The 20,800-nt window shown below is 36.0% G+C and overlaps 1 protein-coding gene across 1 annotated transcript in view; it reads left to right on the plus strand.

Annotated features, from left to right (window-relative positions):
* Positions 1-382: 382 nt before the first annotated feature.
* LOC104542737 (ryanodine receptor 2-like) overlaps positions 383-20,800 on the plus strand; it is a gene marked incomplete at both ends in the record, with an annotated part of 30,530 nt that continues 10,112 nt past the window's right edge. Inside the window, 7 exons of the mRNA XM_010187145.1 lie at positions 383-487; positions 3,690-3,793; positions 7,125-7,208; positions 9,382-9,541; positions 16,341-16,488; positions 18,147-18,355; positions 19,768-19,942. Coding sequence (XP_010185447.1) covers positions 383-487; positions 3,690-3,793; positions 7,125-7,208; positions 9,382-9,541; positions 16,341-16,488; positions 18,147-18,355; positions 19,768-19,942 — 985 coding nt within the window. The remainder of the gene's footprint in view (positions 488-3,689; positions 3,794-7,124; positions 7,209-9,381; positions 9,542-16,340; positions 16,489-18,146; positions 18,356-19,767; positions 19,943-20,800) is intronic.

A 20,800-nucleotide genomic window follows, 5' to 3' on the forward strand; every position in this document is an offset into this window, starting at 1 on the left:
CCCCCTCTCTTCCCCCTCTCTTCCCCCTCTCCCTTCTCAAATATTTCTATTTGTCTGAAGTGTTTTTCACAACATTACCTTGGTTGAGATTTTTAGCATTTTTTTAGCTGAGAAATAGTATTGGTTTAAGCAGTTTCTAGGCAGCTGCCAGGAAAGTATTCTGTGCTATTAGAGGTGCTGGATTTAAGACAGCTTTCCTTTGCTGGTTAAACTCTGGAGCTTGTAAGTGCACAAGTTAAAGTATTTCTCTTGATCTAAGGCCTGAATGATAGTTCAGGTTTAGTTGGGAGATCTGGTTTGTACAGAGTTTGTCTTTTACAAGAGTTTGGGTGGTGCTGTGAAGCAGTGTGTTTGTAACAGCCTCTCTCTCTTCTCTCTCTAGATTGTTTTGCCTCCCCACTTGGAAAGGATTAGAGAAAAATTAGCAGAAAACATCCATGAACTTTGGGTTATGAACAAGATTGAACTTGGGTGGCAGTATGGACCAGTATGTACCTTCCAACTTAATTTTCTGTTAATTGCCTAGTACTATTTAGCACATTGGTTTCAGTGTGCTAATGGGACAGCATTATTTTTCCATCCTTCAAAACTTGTAAAAAGTAAAAACTTTCCACCAGAAGCAGGTGGAAACCAACAGTGCTTGTGTACTTCTGAACCAAAATTCTGGTATTGGAGTTGTTTGGTGCTGACATTTTCATCCATTCTAACTGACAGCACAGAGAGCACACAGTGTGTTTTCACTTTGTTTTATGAAAAATAAATATTGCTTGTAGGAAATTCCATTAAATCAGCTTTTCTCCTTTTTTTTTTTCCCTCCCCACTTCTTCAGGCTCATGTCTGTATTAGGTCCTCCACATAGCTATCTGTTTATTATTTTAAATCAATTATAAAAAGCATACAAGGTAGTTATTTGGATCCCAAATGGTCTTGCTTATGAACTCTTGCTGTGAAGAGTTTATAGAAACATCCAGTAGATACTAGATGTAAATTTAAAAATGTGTATGCATGTATAGAATCATGTTTATATTCTATTTTTGTTGTTAAAAATGTTTTGGTCTTCTGAGGAGTTCACATTACAAATTTAATGTAACTGGACATAGGTATTATATTTGGTGTAGATATGGCAGCACTTAAAAAAGATTTCATTAGCAGAGAATATCTCTGGATTTGTGATGTTGTTGCTTTCCCCACAGAACCAAACACAAAGCTCCAGTTCAGGTAATGTGTTAAAACGTTTTAATTGTGGTATAATCATACCAACTGTGAAGCAATCTGCAGGAAATTTTAGTCTGCTGTCACTTACCATCAAGAATCTAACTGTACAGTTGAACACTATTTTAATTTGAACTGTATCTGGTAAATCTCAAGTTAAGCAGCAATACATGTTGTAGTTATATTCAGAATGAAACCGGGTGTGAAATCTTTTAAGTTATTTAGCTGTATTTCTCTAGCTGTGGTGTTCTGTGGTGGGATGTGCTCACTTTGGGAATGTGGCCAAGGATAAGCTGCTCATCTGCTGGAGGTTCCCTCCTTTATCATACTGGTTTCTCACAGATGATTTAATCAGTTTAAGCCACTGTTGGCACTTCTTGTTTTCTGAACTGATGCACTGCAGTTGTGAATGCAGTTACTGAATACTGAAACAGAAATGAGCTTGTTTAGACGCACACATACATGTTCTCTAATCTTAGTTAGATTTGGTCTTTTTAATTCAGAGCAAGATGCATTACATAAGTAGCTAGCTTTTCTGAAAAGGTGGTGGTTTTTTTCACAGTGTCAAAAAGTTTGAAGTCTAAAAGACAGAAAATCTGCAGATTAAATGTCTCTCCAGATTATTCAAGAAACCTGTTGTAGGTTGCATTTTATATTCCCTCCTACTTACCTGTTGCATGAGATCTGTGTGCAGTATGACCAAAGCAATACCCACTATTGCATGCAGTGCTGCTTTTTGTACATGAAACAAGGCAAAATAACAAGCTCATGTTGTTAACTTGTTTCATTATAAATCTGAATATGAGTGGTATTTAGGTGTTTAACTTAAAATCATCAGATTCATCTCCATATCTTTGTTTCTATTAAATTTCGCTGTATGTTTAAAACTAGCCACAAAAACTAAGGATTGATAGGTGTCATGGGTTCTGCCACTTCTATGAGGTATTTGCAAAGCAGTAGATTTTTATACTGTGCTCAGAAGAAAAAAAAAAAGGGAGGGGAGCAGGAAGGCAACCTACAACAAATGTATTTTTTCTTCAGGGGGAAATTCAATTAAGATTGCAATTCTGAGGAAAACACCTGATGTCCAAGATTTAAAGTAGCTGTACATGGATCTGAACCAGTCCTTCTTATTGGAGACTGTACTGAATCTTCATTGCCATAGGCCTTAAAAATTTGCAAATAAACCTGTTCAGTGTCTGCTGAAAGATGTTTCTCAGCTGCTAATGGGTCTGATCAAGTAGCTTATCAGTTGAATTGCTTTTATTACCTGTCCAAAGAACATTAATCCCATCAAATGCAGACAAATATCCTGTGGAGATTGTAAATATTTTTCAGTCCAACACATAAACAGATGACTGCTGTTCAGTTTCATAATTATTATATGCTCACATCAAAATGCAAAAATGTGTTACTCAGAAATGTTATGGAAAAATTTAGGTTTTTTTTCATGAGATTATATTACTACTGTGGTTTATTTACAGTTTAGTTACTGTTATAGAAAAAAAACACAGAACTGGCAAAAATGAAATGTCATGCCAATTTATATGCTGCTGACTTTCTTACCCTTTTTAAACACAGATGTGATGCTGTGTATGAACAACTGCTCAAGCTACAGAGAATGGGTTATATGCAGTTCAGTGGTACCCCTTCACTGAGAATTCCTGCCTTGGGCTTTTTTCAGCTAGAATAGTATAAAAGCCATTCTATATTCACCAAACGAGTAGAGATCAGTTAGGAAAAAGTATAACGATTAGGCTTCTTAACATCAACTATTAGATAATTCTCCTGGAAAATGGAGTGTTGATTGATCAAAAGTGGTCAATGATGTTATTTTTCAATAACTTTCACTTTGCAGCTTTGAAGATTAATAAAAATGGTGAGCTTATGGTCCATGAAACATGCACTCAAAAGTGTTTTAATATGTGGGTAAAGATGTAGTCTCAACTGAGCAGAGGCTAACGTTTTCATTGGGATGTTTTAGGTAATATTTTTCAAACTAATGCTTTTTATCCAGCCTTCTAGCCAGATGTAATCTTTGTAGACTTTGTTGGCTGAGATCTATCCTTTCTATCAATATTTTCATAGTGTAAGCTCTTCAGTCTGGATGCATAATTTTTCAAACATAGTGCTAGAGATGAGTTGTTATTTGATGCCTGTATGTCAAAACATCACATAGATTGCACTATTCTTGAACTTTGCCTATTTGTTGTGAACATCTGTATCATGAAATGTACAAATTAACATTTATTCCACTTGAGATCTGCAAATCTGAAGTTCATTTGCAAATGAAAATTCTGCCTTACCTGAACAGAATGCACAGGCTCTCTGAATATAGAATACTTGCTGTTTCGAAGTGTTGTTCAGTTTGAGTGATTCTGAGAGGGTCAACTTTAAGGACTTTCTGGTTTGAACTGTTTTTAAATTTCTTCAGGTTTTTAAGACACATTAAACTTAGTTCTTAACTGTCTTTTCAGGTTAGAGATGACAACAAAAGACAACACCCATGCTTAGTGGAGTTCTCAAAATTGCCGGAACAGGAAAGAAATTACAACTTGCAAATGTCACTTGAAACGCTGAAGTAAGTTGCTAGAACTTCGAAAGCGTATAGTGAGAGCTTCCTCAAGAGTTGCAGTTTCCAGAATTATAATTCAGCATACTAATTACAATTTGACATGTAGGTGAGGGTAATAATATGAAAAGTTCTTCGCTGTGAGTGCGTTGAGAATCTATTAGTGTAATTTCTTCTGTATGTAGCATCATGTAGCCAACACATTAAAATATTTCTCAAACTGATAAATGGCCAGTGGCATATGTGGTTCTCCAGTCACTGCTGTCTGCAGTCCACTGAAATCTGTTCTTTCTTTTTTTTTTTCTTGTTAAAATATAGCTGCTTTTTTCTGTTCAGAGTGTTAAGAAACAGTGACTGGATGTGGTATTACTTTTCTGGAAATATTTTTACTGTATTACTAAAAAATGCATGTAAACTGCAATATAGTGTTTACACTCATAATATAAGGACTTTATGTCCTCATGATAGAAAACTAGGTATGGCACTCCCAGAATTTCTCATAATGACTTCTCTGGTCAGCTTCTCTGTGCTGCTGGCTGATCCACCATTCCCACACCACGTAAATTACACAATGAACAACAAATTTGTTACCCTAAGTGTTAAACAATTTTTGGCACTATCTAGAGATAAAGCATTCAGAGATAAATAAAACTCCACTGGAGGCAAGAAAATAAGCTCATATTGGTCTTCAGGTAGATACTAGAATTTTAAGGAAAGCTTTTGAGATCCCTGCCAACACAACAGTGTGCTAAGAATCCAGAATGGCTTCTTCCTTTCCAATTTATGAAACTACAAAAGATGATGTCATTAACAGTTGGATTTTTTGCTAGAATAATCTATATAATAGGACTTGAGCATTCTAAAAATCATGCTATCAGAATTAAATGCACACTCGTAATGTTTCACTAAATATTAAACAAATTTTATTAGTCCTTACATGATTACTGGTTCAGGACCCAGTGCTTTTTCTAAATCTGACAAAACAAAAAATAATTTGGTTGCATAAACATATCAATTACGGATTACTTTTAATCTAGTATTTTTAGTACTTATTCTAGAGAGAGCCTTTTCATTAAATGGATAGTGTCCAAGACATAAAGCATTCAGTCTTTTTGTGGATTTCAAAATTTGTATGCTTGCTGAGCTCAGTCTTTATTTCATTGTTGTATTAGTCTTTGTTTTCTGAAGTAAACAGTTCTATTTTTGCAATATCATATTTATCACATAAACACCTGTTCAGGGACTAGATTATGAGTGTCTCACTCAGTTCATTTCTGCAAGCTTGCAAAGGTGGAAAAATCAGTGCACTAATCCATTTGAGATGATCCGTACTGTGATGACTTGAATTGTAAGCAACTGTGACTAGTTCTCTGCTAGATGTTCCTAGTCTACTATTGGTCAACCTCAATGGAGGAGAATGAGGAAAAGGGAAAGAAATGTTAAAACTTCCTCTAGTCAGCTATATGCTATATTCCTTACAATTTGCATCAAACTATGTTCTGCATGCTCCAAGTAGTTGGAAGACATCAAGAGTAACTCTTGCTGTGATTGGTTTGTTGCCAGTTTTGCTGCCAGCTATACTAGATGAGAGAGGCAGAAAGCAAGGAAGTTCTGAGTCGTATTATCTGGCACAACATTTCTTTTCAATATATTGAGGTCTCTGTATAGTTTTCAGTATTAATAAATGCTTTTACGAACTATAAAAATGATATACTATATGAAATGCCAAGATTCAGGAATGAGTTACCTCTGAAAATGTCATGGGAGTAAAGTATGTTTGCTTATATTGTTTTCACACATACTTTTATATGTTTTGTAGTTTCATCTTGTATTTTTTTGATGCTGCTATTTTGTGACTGACTTTCCCATTTCTAGCTGTTTACTCAGTTGTGTGTGATAATTGTGTGTATCATTATGGTGCCGAGGACTGCATTCAGCCACTTCTAGTTTTCTTGTTTAGCTTTGAAGTGCTTTAGGGGTCTCAAGTTCTACCAGCATAGATGAGTCTGCCTGAAAAGCAAATGGGAGTGCAATTAAAATCTAACTCTTGATCTCTGCTTGCCTTTTTATCTTGCTGTGACTCTGATTTGAATTTGCTGAGTCTGGGTGGAGATGATGTAGGGTTCAAATTCCTGTCTTACATTACAACAAATATTGGGTTAGGAGGGGTTAGCTCCTCTGCACTGCTTTCCACTGCTACATATGTTCTCTGACTTGCGCTGGTGATAGCTGCAGAGGAATCGAGTGCGATTTATGCCAATTGAGATTTAGCTGCATGGAGTATTCTTGGCAGATGGTGTGTTTTGCAGGAAGTGGCCATTGCATGTTGATTTTCTTGTTACCATCTGATTTTAAATCCGGGTTCACAGACCATAACAGTAGGATATATTTCATGTACCTAGCACTAAAAATATGCTGCAAGGGCCTCCTTGAAACATACAGCTCATTTACCATGAGAAATACTGCTGGAGCAATACTTCTGCTTTTTTTTTTTCCCCAGTTAGTTCAAGAGCAGTAAATACAGTTAGAGCAAGACTAGAAAATATTGTCTTATCTGGGGACAAGAACGAATAAAAACCAGGATTTATTTTCATTTCAGTGTTAATCTTTTAGTAATGCACTAGGCTAAAGAAACTAAGACGTGATAACCCAGTATTGAATGTAGGTGCAGAAACAAATAATTGATGAGTTGCAGATTGAATCACGGAGATGCATTAGATTTAAGATGTATACTGCTGGATAGTGCAGATCTAAGGCATGAATACTGTTACCCCTGTTGTAAGGTTATGCAGAGCATGCCTGTTGTTTGACAGGAACTGCTGTCGGTCCTCTCTTCAGTAGCATGTCCTAACAAAATTCAAATCCAATTAAAATCTTCAAGTAACTCTGACACATTGTAAGGATAACAACTGACATTCCCTGCCTTTTCTCCTTCCATCAGCTTTGAAGTAAATAACATTACATAAAAAGATTTTGATATAAAGCAGTATGAGTGAGTACATAAGCAGTATGAATAAGTATATAAAGCAGAAATGTATATTTCAAGGGCAGGAAATCTTTCAGCTGATGCCTCATGTAGAGGAAATAGCCTGTATAATAATTCCATTTTGAAGTAGTCCACTCATATATTTACTAAAATTTTTAGGAACATCTCGTGGCATTTTCTTAACACTATCAGAAAGCTTATGATGTGTGTCAAAAGGCTGGTGTTGATCTTTGTGTATTATATTGTTGTCATTCCCATAGGTCTCATTTGTTGAAAAGTGTTGTTTATGTACCCAGCAGCAACTCTTAATACAGAAACATTGGCAGTAATTTATCTCTGATTTCTGTGTCCTAGAACCCTGCTGGCACTAGGCTGCCATGTTGGAATTGCTGATGAACATGCTGAAGAAAAGGTGAAAAAAATGAAACTTCCAAAGAAGTAAGTTGAAATTCAAATGGATATTTTTCTTAGACAGTATGAGTTAAGAGAACTGCATTTGAGCAATTTGATATTTATATTGCTAGTTTTATTGGTGCCTGAGTATGCAGGTGTGCATATGAATTTTCAGAAATTTGCGCACATTGTCATAGCTTTTCTTTTAGACATTTACAATTTGATGTGTAGACAAAGATTAGGTTCTCTGTGATTCATTGAAATGTCTGGCCTTCACTGTTACGTAGTTCTTTTACATCTGGCATGTACCGTGGAAGCTTGATAAAGAATTTTTACAGCAAACTTGTCAATATATTTTTCTGTGCTACAAATATTTAAAAGTGGCTATTTTGGAAGTCTGAGAATGACTGTCTTGAAGTAGAGGCAACTGATGTAGCTGCCTGAGTTACTGGTCCCCAGCGCTGGTGAGGCTGCACTCAGGTCGGTGTGGGGTAGTGGTTCTGAACTCCTGTGACCCGGCCAAGGGGTCCTGGCTTCTTTCTGAGTACCAGTTTGGGAATGAGGAATTTGGGAACTTTAAAGCTGAAACATTGAAAGTAATGGAGATGTGCCTGGTGATATACATATAGACAGCCCTACGGTCCAACATACATTGAAGCCCATGGTTTTTAAGTTTCTCTGGCTTAAAATTCAGTGGGATATATGAGGATTATAATATGTGAAAGGTAAAGGTCACAGTTTCAGTATGTGAAAACTTAATGAGTATTCATTTGCATCCTGAAATAAGGTATATGTGTCCTCTGTGACAAAATTGTGAGCATCCTTTGCGATACCTGGTTCTTTGACCCTACTTTTATCTCAAAATAGCTGTGGCTATCATAGGTTGTGTGTGCACAGTGTAACACTCATATGGGGAAGTGTGATGGGAAAGGATGCAGTAGGAAGCCTGACAAATGTGTTAATTCTGTGTGATTCACCATTTCCATTACTGACTGGTTTTACCGGTCTAACTGAAACGGTGTTCCAGAAACATGAGGAGATGTCACCGTGAGGGCAGTTAGAAAGCACATGCAAAGTTGCAGCACAACTTGCTTAATTCTGTAATAGAAATGTGCTGATTGGTAACTATGTGAACAGTTGATTTTGGACTGATGTCCTTGAATTGTTGTTTTCAGACTTAAACTTTTTTTTTTTATTGTGGTAATTTTGAAGGTCCCGGCTCATGTTTATAGATTATAATCCCTCTTAAATACTTGCTTGCTTTCAATTACTGTTTTCAAGCAATAATTTGTTTAAATGGGTTTTGGAATAGTCATCACAGAAGAGAATTAATTAAGTTTTGCAAAGTATTTGAATATTTTAGAATATAAATGGTGATGAGTGCTGTTTCTTTTTCTGGATTTCATTTTGTGAGTCAGTTCAAATAAAGAAAATACAAGAAAGTGCCAAACTTGTTTAGAAAATAATTGGACAATTATTTAAACTAGCCATTCTTTAAACACTTCAGCATGTATAATTTCAGCGAGAGAATGTTGTTGTTTATTTTCCACAGACCCCTTTTGTTATGACCAAAATAGCTCTTTATTTTGTCAGTGTGCTCGAGGAGAAATGCTCAGGGATATTCAGGGCACATCCGCCAGCCCCGACTTGGCCTCTCCTGGGGCCTAAAACCAGTGAGGAAGCTGTCTTTCTCTTCTGAAGCCATGCTTAAATTTTAAACATTTGCTGTGATTTGAAGGACAGTTAAAGTATGAAGTATTATAAAGACAAACTTTTATTAGACAGACTTCATACATGATCTCAAGTAAGCTACTTGACATACTCTGGCTCTTACATCCCTATATATTATAGGAAGAATATATTTTCTTGCTTGAGTAGGGGGTAGATAGAATTTAATAAGTGGAGTGCTCAGAGGTAACTATTATAGCATTCATATAAGTATTTAGATAAGCAACAACTTAATCTAATATTTTAAATATGTCAAAGTACTAAAGTACTTTAAAACCAATTTTTGGTCCTGACCCTTTTGTGTAGGTTTCATTGCCAGCCACTTCATCCCATCAGCCTACAATTAGCTTGAAACAAAATCAAGTATCAGTGCATTACTATTCTTTATGTTCAAAGACAGATTATTTATATAGATATATTGCATAATTGTAACTTCTTTGTGGTTTCTATTAATTTTTTTCCTACTGAAAAGTACTGTGTTTTTTGGCAGCTACCAGTTGTTGAGTGGATATAAGCCAGCTCCCATGGATCTGAGTTTCATTAAGCTGACCCCCTCTCAAGAGGCTATGGTGGATAAACTGGCAGAGAACGCACACAATGTGTGGGCACGGGACCGTATCAGGCAAGGCTGGACATACGGTATCCAGCAGGTAAGTGCTGGCTTCAGGCACTTGAAGAAGCACTTGTCTATTGAGATATTTCACTGTTAAATGGGAATAATGGGGGTACAAAACCAGGAAGAAGCAGATAATGAATGCAAGTCTGTCGGTCAAAGAAAGCAAAAATACATAATTAAAGCAATCCTGGTAAATCTCCTAGCAGTATGAGACTCTTCTTTTACAAGCGGTATTAAAAAATTGATGGTGTATGTATGCTATCTAGATCTCAGGGTGAGAAAATTGCATGCAGGAAGCTAATGTGCTCTAGTATTTTAGGAAACGTAAACATTGACTTTCAGTAGGGGAATCATTTAAATGTTTACAGTCCTGGGAATTGAATAATTTTGTTTATCCAGGAAAATCAGAATGTAAACTTCTAGTAATCACTTTGCTAATGTGTTATGTTTCTGGCAGAGGCCCTGTTTAACGAAGCATAGTTAAGTCCAGTCTCTCCAGTGCTGCTTTAGTGGGTTTGTTTCAGTGACTGGGAACATGATGTGGTAGGGATCACAATGCGTTATGAGGGAGGGGACTAAAATTAAGCACAGTGGATTGTTAGCAGTGAAACTCAGGGTCTTTGTTTTCTTTTAAAAAAAATCAATCAGATATACAATAAGCATAATTTATTATTTTTCAAGACAACTACTATATCTATACAACTAGGAGTTGTATTTTTTATTGTGTTTATTTGTGAATTTTATATAGAGAAAAGTGTCTTTACTTCTGTTAATAAATGTGTGGAAGCATATCACAGTGACATTTTAGGAAAATTCACCCCTTGTAGAAAAAAATAGCATAAGGGATCATTATTTTTGCAAAAATGAGAAACAACTGTTTGGTAGGTATATGCTTCTGCCTACAAACAGTATTTTTGTTTTTGACAAAAATTCAAGTTATGCATTTCAGTTCAGTGCATTTTAAATTTTGTTGTTTCTTTTTTTTTCCTACAAGACCAAAATTCATTCTATTTTGCAAAGCTTTTGTATAAAAAAGAAGTAAATCTGGCTTTATATATATGTTAGGCACTTAAATTCACTTTAACGCATACTGACAAAATACATTTAAGTGACAAAATATATGCTGCTTAGCATTTCAGCATTGTCCATTGTAGCATCCTACTATAAAGCTCTCTTCTTGGTAATTTGTAAAGTTAACATTTCTGATAGCATATTAATGATGAGCAGCATTGGAAGTGGTGGCTTGCTGGTGTCAGGCAGAGGGAGCAGGTTCATTCACCTTAACCTCATGATTTCAATCCTGTGTTTATGGAGGCAGTGCACAATTCATTTCTAGAATGACAGTCAGTATGTCTTGAGATGCTCAAAGGAAATATTTCTGATATATTAAATAATGCACTCAATAATTTACACCATGACTCCCGTATTTTCCAGTCTCCCAGATGCCAAACATTTTCAACATAGGGCCTTGCCAGTCAGGAGATTGAAAATGAATGAGAATTGGGAAATAGTTACTGCTTTGATAGAACCCTGACATACCCCAAAATTAAATTTAGTTTTGCAACAGAATTTATTGGTAAAGGTGAAGTTAAGAAGTTTCTGGCATCAAACAAATCTCTTAGCTAATTATGTTCCTAACTAGCAATTTAAACCCACAACTCATATGTAAGAAAAAGTTTCTTCAGTCTTGAAGACAATTTAACCTACCCAGTGTACCTCTATATCTTTGGAAATAAAAACCCACAAATAATTTTGCCATATTTATTGGAGTGAATTTGCAGTTAAATTATGTATTTTCTAAACTAGTGAGGTATTAAGTAAGAAAGGCAGCTAAGCGATGCTATCAAAGACTTTTTCAGTGTTACTGGATTGGGAATGATAAGCAAAAGATGTAGTGGGAATGGGTGGCAATAAATTAAAAAGGTTTTTCTCCTTTACACAGTGCGTTTATATACTGTGTATGTTTTGGTGTGCCTGTTGATAGGGAAGTTGCTGCTTTTGAGGAGGCTGATGTGATGGTAGTCAAGCATTACTTTTATTATGGTTCCCTAAAGGCAGTGGAGTTGCACCAGGCCGCAGCTTTGGTTTAAAAAAGAAAAAATAAATGCTCTGCTCGCTGGGCATACAAATTAAATCTGCACTCACTTACTGCAATTTATAGTCTGGTGTGAGATAATTTATGGAAGATGAATATATAGTTTTGAACCTGATAGTCCTTTGATTACTGAACTGTGAATTATACATTTTTCCATGAGTGTTTTAAAATTTGACACCTATATCTACAAAGACACCTAACTGGACAAATAGGAATTAGGTGTCTAAATCTATTTTGATGGCCAAGAGTTTGTTATCACTATCACTTAGACTTGCGAAGTTTTAAAATAAAACGGTAGTCCCTAGTTAGGTTTTTGGAGATGTTTTAAGCGGTCAGTGTGACTCAGGCTCTGGTTTTGAGTGCCAGGTTGTGCTCTGAAAGAGCCTTAGAGAAATGCTTCTGCTCTAGGTCTTGACTGGAATTCAGTATATGGCCAGTGCTGAATTTTCTTCTTTACCAAGACAAAGGCATGGAAAGAGGAACCTGGAGAATCAAGAAGTAAAAAGCTTAAGTGCCTATGAAGCTGATCACATTTGGAGTTGGAAAGCCATTTAATCAGGGGTTTTGCAGCCTTGGGTGCATCTGCTTTAAACATCCAAATATTTTGTCGGGTCTGATTCGTCCAAACTTACTGAAGACTTTTGTGTGCTGAGTGGAGCACTGCTGTTGGAAGTGTAACGTGGTGGGGCACTGCTTTTGGAAGTGTAACGTGGTGGTGCACTGAACAGTGTCATAGCTGTGCTTTCATCAGAGGATAGTCAGAGGTCATCAAGAGCTCAGGAGTGAATACTCATGACCTTCAGAGTACAGATCAACAAGACCTGCAGTATACTTCACTCTCTTATTCTTGGCAGACAAATTACAGCAGTCATGTGTGGTTAAACAGGTGAATGATGTCCTTGAGACCTTTCCCACCAGTAGCAAGTCTTGTAGGCTCTGCCATTCTTGGGGTGTTCATCTTGATTTCCTCTTAATTCAATTATTTTTACAAACAATTAAGTGTATTCTATTTTGGTGAGAAGTCAGACAACTGAGTTCCAAGTGTGTAGATAACAAATAGCATTCATTAAAAGTCAAAAGGAGAGAGCAGGACAGCAAGGTGCAGAGATGCTGCTCATGTAGCTGACAGACACACATGGCTTGGCACAGTGCTGTCTGTTGTCCTTGCTGCCACGATGGCTTTGTGTCATGGGCTACATTTCACCATCCCATCCTATGACTGTGACATGTTACAATACTGTAATAAAGTGATGTTATGCTGTGTAATCCTTCAACCAGTTCTTCCAGAGCTATGAAATAGTTTCCTAAGGGAAAGAAGCTCACAGATTTGAAAGTAGATGAATGAATTGCTGGGAAATGGGTTACAGACAGCAGTCGTGCTGCAGCTGTAAGGTAGATTTGATGATCTAGTAGGTCTGTGCCATCATGAGTGTATAATATGAAAAATTAAAGGGATGGTGTTAAGTAGTTCATGTACAAACCATTTCTTTCCTGTTATAAACTAGTGGGGAAAATGCCTTTCAAGTTTCTGATTTTTTCTTCTCCTAAGTCCACAATTGCTTCTCAGGATTTTTATTTAACAAGAGACAGCTGCTCGTCATGCATGACTATACCCAGTCTTTTTGTTCTGGTGCTGCAGAGCCAGCCAGCCAGCAGAAGGGGTACAAGGTAACTAATAAATCCTGGTCCCAGCATTGTGTGATGACACTGAGAACAAACAAGTATTTTTTAGTAGGTCATCCTCACAGTAGCTTATTGCTCCATGAAAGGAGCAAAAGGAGCAAAACAAGTAGGAAAAATACGTATTTCTGCTGAAAATAACATATTAAATAACAAGAGTAAGTGGAAAAGGAAGAACAAAATCAGGATGAAAAATACTTGGCAGTGCCCCTGTAAGGGTGAATGTGGTTGCCTGAAGGTTGGTCTCTGAACTGGAGAAATGATGAATGGTCAAAGACAGGTAAGGGAGATGGAGCCAGACAAAGGAGCAACACAGCCTTGGTGTAAGTCAAATAAAATAATAATTAACATGCTTTTTTTGGGCTTTGAGCATGGACTTTCATATTCTGTCCTATCATAACCACCTGAGGTTTTTTTGCTTGAGTATTTTAAAGGAATTTTTCATAAGAAGCAATTGAAAAATAGCACTGATTATAAAATAATGCATTTGTTACTAAATCTTCACAATAAAATGGAAAATACTCAGAACTCGCATAAGTTTATCCATGAACTTACAATACTGACATTCCTTAAACTGTGATGTCTTGTATGCAGGAGAATCCCAACTTTTTTATAAGGAAAAGGCAGAAAGGGAGAGAGGAACTTAGAGGTCAGAAAGCAAGTGAAAATAATTTCAAGGTTAGCCACCCCTTGATCTTCCTGAACACGCTTCTTTTGGGTCTCCTCACTGATTGTGTGGGTCACAGCCAAAGATCCTGACTTTCAGATTTTGTTTATATGCGTTGTCACATATGCACCTAGCTTAGTCCATGTCCTGCTTTTTCTTCATGTTGTATTGTGTGTTGTGGTGGAAGGACCTACCAAGCAAGAAATACAGTTTATACTAAAAAAAAAATATTTTAAACCCCACAGCTTTAACAATTGGTTGTAAAAATCAGGATTCTAAAAAGTTCTTCCCACAGTGTGAAGATCATCTTAAGAAAATTGTTCTGCACTGCCTGTCCTGGGACAATTAGTCAGGACCGCGAAGCAGTTACCAAGTCTGATTTCTCTTCTGCTCAAAATACAAGACAGTTTGGTCTTTTTAAGTCAGGATCTTACTTTTTTTAGATTTTTGTAGAAAGCATGGGAAATCACGATTTGGTCAGGAATTGGTCTTCTCAGACTGCCTCGTCCTGCAATGTGAGAGGCACCACTCTGGGAATTCAGACTGAGGAAATACTGACATATGGGAAAAATCACAAGTTGAAAGCTTGTCACTTACTTTGTCATTAAAGATATATGAAAAGGCACCTTGTCCTTGTAAAAACTAATGTTACCTCACAGAGCTGAGTTGCTGCCAGTGCTGCCAGCGAGCTCACCAGTAGCATTTGTTGAGGCAATTGCTCAGAAATCTTTGTGGAAGTGCCGAGATCCACAGACTTTTTGGGATAAGGGTTAAATAATCATAATAAACTTCAGTGTTGCTACTACGACACTTTAAATAACAAAACTGATAATCCCATTACATTATTACCATGTTTCTCCTGTACTCTTTCAATCCCATGTTTTCATTTTCCAGTCTTTTCCTGTCTTTTTTGATAGGCACTTATTTATAGATGTTTGTGGTGTCTTTTTTTTCCAAAGAAAAGTATTTCTCTTTGTATGTCCTTTCCAAGACAAATAATTAAACCCATAGTGTTTCATCTCCGATGTTAACGGAAATATTCTTATATCAAACAATAATTCCTTATAACATTCACTTCAGCATCTGTTTGGCACATTCTGTTTTGGTAGCACCCCTTTTCCACATCTGCCAATTTAAATACTGGGAAAAAGGAGATGTCAATTTAAGTGTTTGGAATAAATATGGAAAGTACCCCCCAAAATGGTCCTTGTGTTGGCCCTCTTGATGTCCTTCCCACTGCAAAGGCAAAACAAAACCTGCATAGGTCTTAACAGCAGAACCATAAGGCTATAAAAAAGTAAGATACATTCACCGTAGGCACTATTTTCTAAAATAACAGACACTGGTTTTGCACTTCTTAATAAGTCTTACCAATCACAAAAGCTTCTCATTATCTTTGGTATTTATACCCAAGAGCACAAAGAGCAAATATTTTTTAAAATGACCAGTCTTCAACTTTTTTTAAAATAAAATATTAGGAAGAACATGGAGAATTCTTTGCATGGTTTTGCTCACTGCTAACAAATGCTGACAGGATGTGAGAAGAAAATGTAGACAAGAACAATTTTAGCAGTTGCTAAAAATTATGTTAACCATATAAGTAATGCAGTTAATGCTTTCAAATAAGATAATTTTGAACTAGAGGAAAGCCTAATCTGTGTTTTATTAATAAACCTAAAATACAAATATTAAACCTTACCAAGTCATTAATTTCACCTGGAGGAGAGGTTATGTTAAATTGCCCATTACAAAAATTCTGCACGTTAATCACAGTAATCATATTCTTACAAACCCCTTTATTTTGGAAAAATATACTTCTAAGTATTTGACATAGTTAGGCACAGGTTTATTATCTATTTTATTATTTATAACTATTGCACGTATTTTTTTTTTAGCAGGAGTGTTCTTTTTTATATCTTTATATGTTGTTTATTCTTTGGGGGTTTTATATATCTTTTTTAGTTCTGTAATTCAAAAAACCCTACATATTTGCGGTACAGTACTGTCTCTGAGCTTTAGTTGTGTACTGGCTTCTTGTATGGTAGCTGCTTCATAAAGAGCATACAAAATGTGATCCTGTTGACTTTTCAGTCAAACTCTTTGCATTTACCCTTGTCTTTGTTGTTTGTATTGTTATCCTATTAAGTAAATTTGATGGAAAGTGAAAACAGGTATGAGTTTCATTTATTTGTATCGCTTGCTTTTTTAGTAAATTCAGTGTTGTTACTAGTTTCTGGACTATTGCAACTTCTTTGAATCCTTGCTGTAATTTGCAGTTCTGTGAGTTCAGTTGGTATAAATAGTAATTGTTACACTGCTGCTTTAGCACAATTTTGTCTTGAAGACAAAACACAGTTTCTGAAATTGAATAGATTTTTCATACTTATGCAGGATGTGAAAAATCGACGAAATCCTCGCCTTGTACCTTATGCACTTTTGGATGATAGGACAAAAAAGTCAAACAAAGACAGCCTTAGGGAAGCAGTTCGCACCCTGCTAGGCTATGGTTACAACTTGGAAGCTCCTGATCAAGATCACGGTAATTAATTTTGCTGTTTTGGTCTTTTCTCTCTCTCAAAAAATGAGAATATTGCACTCTGAATTTGTTGGTCCAATAAAACAATCTGAACAGATATGGTGTCTCCAAAGTTAACAGGTGCTGCTTTTCATCTTCTGTTGTTTAAATTTCTGTTTGATCTTGCTTTCCTTATTGTTTCCTTTTCTTGTTTTGTGGCCTCAAATGAAGAATCACAAAATTAAACATTTTTACATATTTAATCAGTGATACAATTCCTCTGTGTTTCATATACTTGCTTTCACTGTTTGTTTTCTAGATTTGGTAGTTCAGATAAATAAAAACTGAAAGCATAAGCGATTTAAATCAGGACTGTGAATACTACAAGACACAACCCTAAAATACAGAAAATCAGGAAAACATATTTATCATCTTGCTTAATATATGGTCTTATGCTAGGGAATTAAATTTGTGGTTACATTTTAAATACATGCATAAATACCTGAAGTTTCCCAATCTAAGTTGAATAGACTGTAAGTGAATTTTAAGTCACTTACAACGTTTTTGCATCACTGCCAGATTAACTATTTTATTGATACCACAGGCAGTATTTTCATCATAAGGAGAAAAAAATGGAAAAGAATATAAACTTTTAATAAGGAAGTTTTAAAGAAGCAATACTCAACATTTACATCAATAACTGCAGAATATGAAATATTAAGAAAGTAAAAGAAATTAGGAGACAATGTCCAAATAAAATATATACTCTTACAAATTATGGCTTTTAAAGCAGCAGTTTTAAAGTCATGCTGAGATCAAGTGGTAAGATGGAACATGAGAGAGATACTCTTGGCGCTGTGCTGTCCTTCTGAAGTGCTAACTGTACATGTATAGAGAGGGAGTGATAATGTAATAGATATAACCCCTCAGCAACCATATTCTAGAATTTCACTTGGAGATATGGAAATATGGAATAATTAAATCAAAATTGAAACGTACATCCTTATAATCTCAGCAAAGTGTGGATCATTTGAGAAATATCCTATCAATATATTGATTAATAAATGATTTTCACCTGCTTTATATAGTGATGGTATTGTTAAATTTGGATCTGTTTAGAGCATAGACCTTCAGTAAAGCATTTCTGCAGAAAATGTAACTCAAACCCAAAATGTATGCAGGGAACCTGCAATTTTCAGTTTCAGAACTGCTGGAAGTTTTGGTTTTTTTCCCTTGTGTTGCAGAGGCCTTTGAGCTGGTTACTAATGACGTGTAAAGAACACAGTTGCAGTCCTTATGTCTGAGTGGTGTCATCACACCAGTCCTGTTGCAAAACTCCCAGGGGAAAGGAGCTGCGGGACAGTGTCCCCCAGAGTGGTCTTTCTTAAACAGAGACTGAAATTGCTTTCAGCAAAAGATTTTTGTAGTCATTTTGAGGATTTAGATTTTACAGTTTATGAGGTGCTCATTTTTGAGATGTGTAAAACATGTCATAGGGATGCCCTTTCATCAGCCAGAATCGATCCTGTTATTAAAGGTTTTACAGCCCTCTAGTGGAGTTCTGCATCTCCACTCATTAATTTAATTTTAAACATTGATTTACAAAGCTCTGTAGCATTGTTTTTAATACTTGATTATTATTACTTTACTCTTTTATATATATATATATCTCTATCTCACAGCAATGAGACTGGATGTGTGCAGTGGGCTAATGGAAAAATTCAGGATCTTCCGCACAGAAAAGACATATGCAGTGAGGGCGGGGAAGTGGTACTTTGAGTTCGAGGCAGTCACTGCAGGAGACATGAGAGTTGGCTGGACCCGGCCAGGCTGTCTGCCAGATCAGGAGCTTGGCTCAGATGAAGAAGCTTTTGTTTTTGATGGCTTTAAGGTTTGTATATGTTTATCTGTAATAATATGAGTGATTGCAAAACTTTTAATTTTGCCTCTTATTCCACGTGTCATTGCCTCAACTAAATCACCTTCTTTCATTTGTGTTTTTTGAAATAATTTCTCTCTCTCTGTGAGGGCCTAGGTGGAATAAGGAGGATCAGTGTCACCTGAAAAATTATTTAGCAGGATTTTGCATTTTTATAATTTATTTAATAGTTTCACAGTGTTTGTACAGTATATATAAGGCACTGAAATTCCAAGTGACTTACTCAAATTCAAAATACTGGCAAAGCTGTAATTAACTATGAATCCCTTTAATTTTTTACTCTGCTGTTCTCTATAAGAAGTGCCATTAGGGAATAAATATGATTATTATTTTTATTAGCTGTAAGTGTTGAGCCAAACTTTGATGAAAGTTTTTTATAGGAATGGAAAAATTACAAAAAGTACTCCTAGGTTTGTGTGGAAATCCTTACAGTTTAGAGTAAATGAAGTATGAAAGAACTAGTAATTTTTGCTAAAATTTAAAATTTAACTCTGCATGGGACAATGACAGATTGAAACCTAGTAATAAAATTATACAGGAAATCAAACTATTTTATGTGTTACTGATTTTCATCAAATAGTTTAAATGACTTATTAAAACTTTTTATTTTGGTATGAAGTGGAACCAGTATTCAAACTATTGCTAATTGCTGTTAAGGCTACTGATGAATCATGTCAGAATGTTTTATGTATCTGATATTGAAATTAATTTCTTTTATTACTATTACAATTTGTAACAGAAATCAACAGTACTCCTGGCTCTTCCTGGTCAGATCAAGCTCTCAAGCTGAAAAGTTGTTTTGTAAAATAACTGATTTGTTTAAGTAAACTATTCAAGTCCTATGTCTTTACTGGAATTTGCTGTGTAGCAGTTTGCCTTCTTAAAACTGGGTTTTGACCATTAGGTCTCAATCCACACAGCTATTTTGTTGTCTTGAATTTTGATGGGATCTTTCCTTGGCTGGTGAAAAGTTTTTGACCTTCAGGATTCAAAGAAAGGTTCATTTGGCATTGTAATTGATAGGGTATTATTTTCATTACAAGTCTTTCATGGAGCTTCTGCAGGAAAATAAGCCATGCTCCTACTTGTTACTAAAAGGTTGTAATAGCAGTTTTCTCTGTCACCTTGCTTAGCAACATTTTACAATACTGAAGTGAGGGGTACGTGGAGGAGATTAATTGTTGGATTTCCATTTTCAAAGTCAACTTGGAGTACTCATAGGCATTATTTTGGAATGATACGCTGTGGAAGCATTAATTTTAGGATCATCTTAATTGAGGAGGCTAATTGTTGTACCACTAAGGGAGAGAGAAACATATATGTTGTCACTATTACTCTTTGAAATTCTTTTAAATCCTTTTCAGGCACAGCGGTGGCATCAAGGTAATGAGCATTTTGGCCGCTCTTGGTCAGCAGGAGATGTTGTTGGATGCATGGTTGACATGAATGAGCACACCATGATGTTCACCTTAAATGGTGAAATCCTGCTTGATGACTCAGGTTCTGAACTTGCATTCAAGGACTTTGAGGTTGGTGATGGTAAGTACTGTAATACATTGTGCTGTTAATTTGCTGCTGTTGTCCAGTTTATGTGCTGTGCTTTTGTTTTGTTTTTTTCGTCCCTCTGTCCCTTTCTCTAGGGACCTACCCCATGTTGTTCTCTCTATTTGATTAGTGTCAAGCCTTTGGAAAGCAGATGTGATGAGTGTGAGGATGAGGCAAGGCCTTTTTCTGTGGCGAACTTTGCAGCCAACTTTTGTGGCCATACCTTTTGGCTATTTTGCTGGAATGTGTATGGAGTAGCAAATTCATGAGTTTAAAATCTCCACTGCAGCAGCTTGCTATATGACATGACAGAATCATAGAATGAATCATGAACTGATTTGGCTTGAAAGGGACCTTTGGAGATCATGTAGTCCAACACCCTACTGAGCCAGGACGTAAAGTTTTATCTAGATCAAGTACTGAAATACTACAAAATTTCTGTCAAATTAGTGAGAACATATCATAGAGTGTTCAAGCCAGCTTTAAGGTTTTGTTTTAGCTTTGGGAGGAGAAATGACACCTTATCCAGGATAAAGTCAGCTGGTACAATATTGGCCTCCATGATTTTTTACTTCAATCTAAACCCGCAGATTGTGCCAGTTGTTGTTGTGTTCTTGGTGCAGCTTTTGGGGTGCATGAGCAACGTTTAGTTTCCCATGAAGCCATGACTTATGAGATTGCAAAAGATAGTAAAGATTGTGAGGTTGTGTCAAGTGCCAGTTTGATTCTATAGCACAAAAGTATTTTTGTTTATAAATATAATTACATACTTGTTTTTGAATAGATACATAAAAGGGTAAGAAATCGCATTAATGTAGACAGCTTCCTAAAATTTCTGAGCTATGTTAATGT

Source organism: Mesitornis unicolor, unplaced genomic scaffold (genome assembly GCF_000695765.1).
Source record: "Mesitornis unicolor isolate BGI_N332 unplaced genomic scaffold, ASM69576v1 scaffold46906, whole genome shotgun sequence".
NCBI lineage: Eukaryota > Metazoa > Chordata > Aves > Mesitornithiformes > Mesitornithidae > Mesitornis > Mesitornis unicolor.